Source organism: Propithecus coquereli, unplaced genomic scaffold (assembly GCF_000956105.1).
Source record: "Propithecus coquereli isolate 6110/MARCELLA unplaced genomic scaffold, Pcoq_1.0 Scaffold218, whole genome shotgun sequence".
Classification (NCBI taxonomy): Eukaryota; Metazoa; Chordata; class Mammalia; order Primates; family Indriidae; genus Propithecus; species Propithecus coquereli.
Window position 1 is genome coordinate 1539398 of NW_012146967.1, and position 2786 is coordinate 1542183.

General features: G+C 35.7%; 1 protein-coding gene across 1 annotated transcript in view; it reads left to right on the plus strand.

The window, feature by feature from the left end:
• POLR3B (polymerase (RNA) III (DNA directed) polypeptide B) overlaps positions 1 to 2786 on the plus strand; it is a 136641-nt gene that overhangs the window by 68684 nt on the left and 65171 nt on the right. The window contains exon 13 of the mRNA XM_012644696.1: positions 677 to 877. Coding sequence (XP_012500150.1) covers positions 677 to 877 — 201 coding nt within the window. The remainder of the gene's footprint in view (positions 1 to 676; positions 878 to 2786) is intronic.

Sequence of the window (2786 nt, forward strand, 5' to 3'; positions counted from 1 at the left end):
TTACCTTAGAATAAATTCCTCTGGGGAAAAGGGTATATACATTTTAAAGACTTTTATGTGAATTGCCAAAGTGTACTGCTTTGCATTGCTGCCAGTTAATATGAATATATATACAATTTTTAGATTCCTTGAGGCTCCATTAAGAAGCCTACAGTTTATTCATTATCCCTAATAACTGCTGTCAGAGTTATTTTTCTGTTGCTATATTTTCCTCTGCTTAAGACTAACTTTGGAAGACATCCAAATAATAGCACGTTGCAACATGAAATCATCTCTTTGAGCTTCAAACTAGTTTTACCTTAAATGTGTATAGAAATTGCTAGTGTTTTATCAGTTAGCTTATTACTTCTAGTGGAAATCTCTGGTTGAACTGGCTTATTCAGTATATACTTAGTTCCTCAGATGACAACCGCTCAGATGTGATATGGTTGATGCAGCAAAGCATTGTGAGGTGGTTGCTAGACGTAGCTAATATTCGTTATAGTTTTAGAAAACCCCAGTGAGTGACCTGGCTAAATTTTAATTTTAATTATGACATTTTGAGTTACGAATGTATATCATGGCTCTAATTTTATAAGCAATCAGTTCCTATGATGAACTTCTCAGAGTGACTGTACACTATCAGGCAACATGTGAATGGGTTAGGGATAGTCTTATGTCTTTCATCTTTCTACAGGGAAACTGGTCTCTAAAGAGATTTAAAATGGACCGCCAAGGTGTGACCCAAGTGCTGTCTCGCTTGTCATATATATCCGCCCTGGGCATGATGACGAGAATATCTTCCCAGTTTGAAAAAACAAGAAAAGTGAGTGGTCCTCGCTCTCTCCAGCCATCTCAGTGGGGAATGCTTTGTCCTTCGGACACTCCTGAAGGAGAGGTAAGGTACCTAAGGAGTCTCTGGGCTGTGTCAGAAGTAATACCTACTGGGATGGGGGTGGGGGAATTCTGCTTCTGTTCCTATCCCCTAGGCCATGTTCTTTTTTTGGTCTGCCATTTATCTAGCAGAGAAATATTGACATGCTTGTCAAGACTACATCAGTATCATTCCAAAACCATGACCTACGGAAGCATTTGATTCAATGTGTTACCTAAATAGAAACACAGTCCACATTTCTCTTGGTTATTTTAGTTTATCCTAAGAATTAAACCATGCAAAGACGGGTAAGAATGCGAAGGAAAATTGAGAGGCTCATCACTTTTAAGACTCAGGGAGGAGCTCATTTTGAGCAGCTCCTTATTTTCTTTTCCTTTTTTTTTATTTCAAATTATTAAGGGGGTACAAATGTTTTACATGGATCGTTTTTGTAATGCTTGAGTCCTGGCTATAGGTGTACCTGTAACCCAAGTAGTGTTCATAGAGCCCAGCTCCTTATTTTCTTTAGCTGTGCTTGGAGGACATCATAGACTCAGTTGCAGCCAACTAGTAGTGTATAGTCTAAGACCTAATGTGAATTCTGACTCACTTATGCAGGAAAAACAAGCAATACCTAAATACTAAACCAGGGAATTTAAATAGGTTTACTTCTATAACACTTGCTTACTCGCTGTGTCATGGCCCTTTCTCCTTTGGTTACCATTGTGGATTTCACTTGATTCTGTTCCTTCTAAATTGTGAACTTCCAGATTAAGGAAGGTTCACCGTTGTTTCTCAAGCTCCTAGCATAGGGCCTTAGTCAAAGTAGAGGCTCCATGAATATATGCTGAATGAATAAATAAGCTACGACAAGTAAAAGATGTAGGTTCCAAAGTGTAGGAATTTGTTATGACTTGGAAGAGGTGAAAAATAGGAGCCTATGTAGAGTTGTGATTTTTAAAAATTACTCTAATTTATCTTGAACCATATGGAAATTCACACTTAAATTATGCAGTTTGTCAAATTTGCATAATATATACATCCTGAACTTTGAAACACTAAATTCCCCAGAGGTTGCTTCAGCTAACTTTGATAAAGTAGCTATTTTGTGCATTATTATGGTAGATGGTTTTTAACAATTGAAGATATAGCCGTTACATGTCACATGTATCTCATATTTTTTTTCTATTTGCTATCTTGTCTTTGTTGATATTTTTGTTTTAGGATTTTTTTGGTTGTATAGAAGTTTAAAAAGAATTATTTCCTTCTCATCTTGAAATAATTTTAGACATACAGAAAAGTTTCAAAAATAGTTCAAAGATCTTCTACAGTCCTTCACCTGGATTTTCCAAATGCGAACATCTTACATAACCATGGCACAGTTATCAACCTCATGAAATTATCATTGATAACAATACTATAATCTATAGATCTTATTCAAATTTTGCCAGTTGTCCCACTAATGGCTTTTTTCTGCTTTAGGGTCACACATGGTTTTTTGTTGTCAGATCTCCTTGTCTCTTAATGTGAAACAGCTTTTCAGTCTTTCTTTGCTTTTCATGACCAAGAAACTCTAGACTTCTGGCTAGTTATTTTATAGTCTCTCATTTCAGGCCAGAAATTTTATGCTTTTATGTAGCTGCATCTATTAATGTTTTCCTTCACTGATTTTATACAATGTCATATTAACAACGATGATGTTCCATTGTCTAGGAATAATTGTTTATGTAATCAGTTTCTTTTTTTTTTGGACATTTATGATGTCATCAACATTTACAATTACAAATAGTGCTATGCCAAGCATTTCTGAGGCTAAATCTATTTTATATCCTTGCTTGTTACCTTAGAATAAATTCCTCTGGGGAAAAGGGTATATACATTTTAAAGACTTTTATGTGAATTGCCAAAGTGTACTGCTTTGCATTGCTGCCAG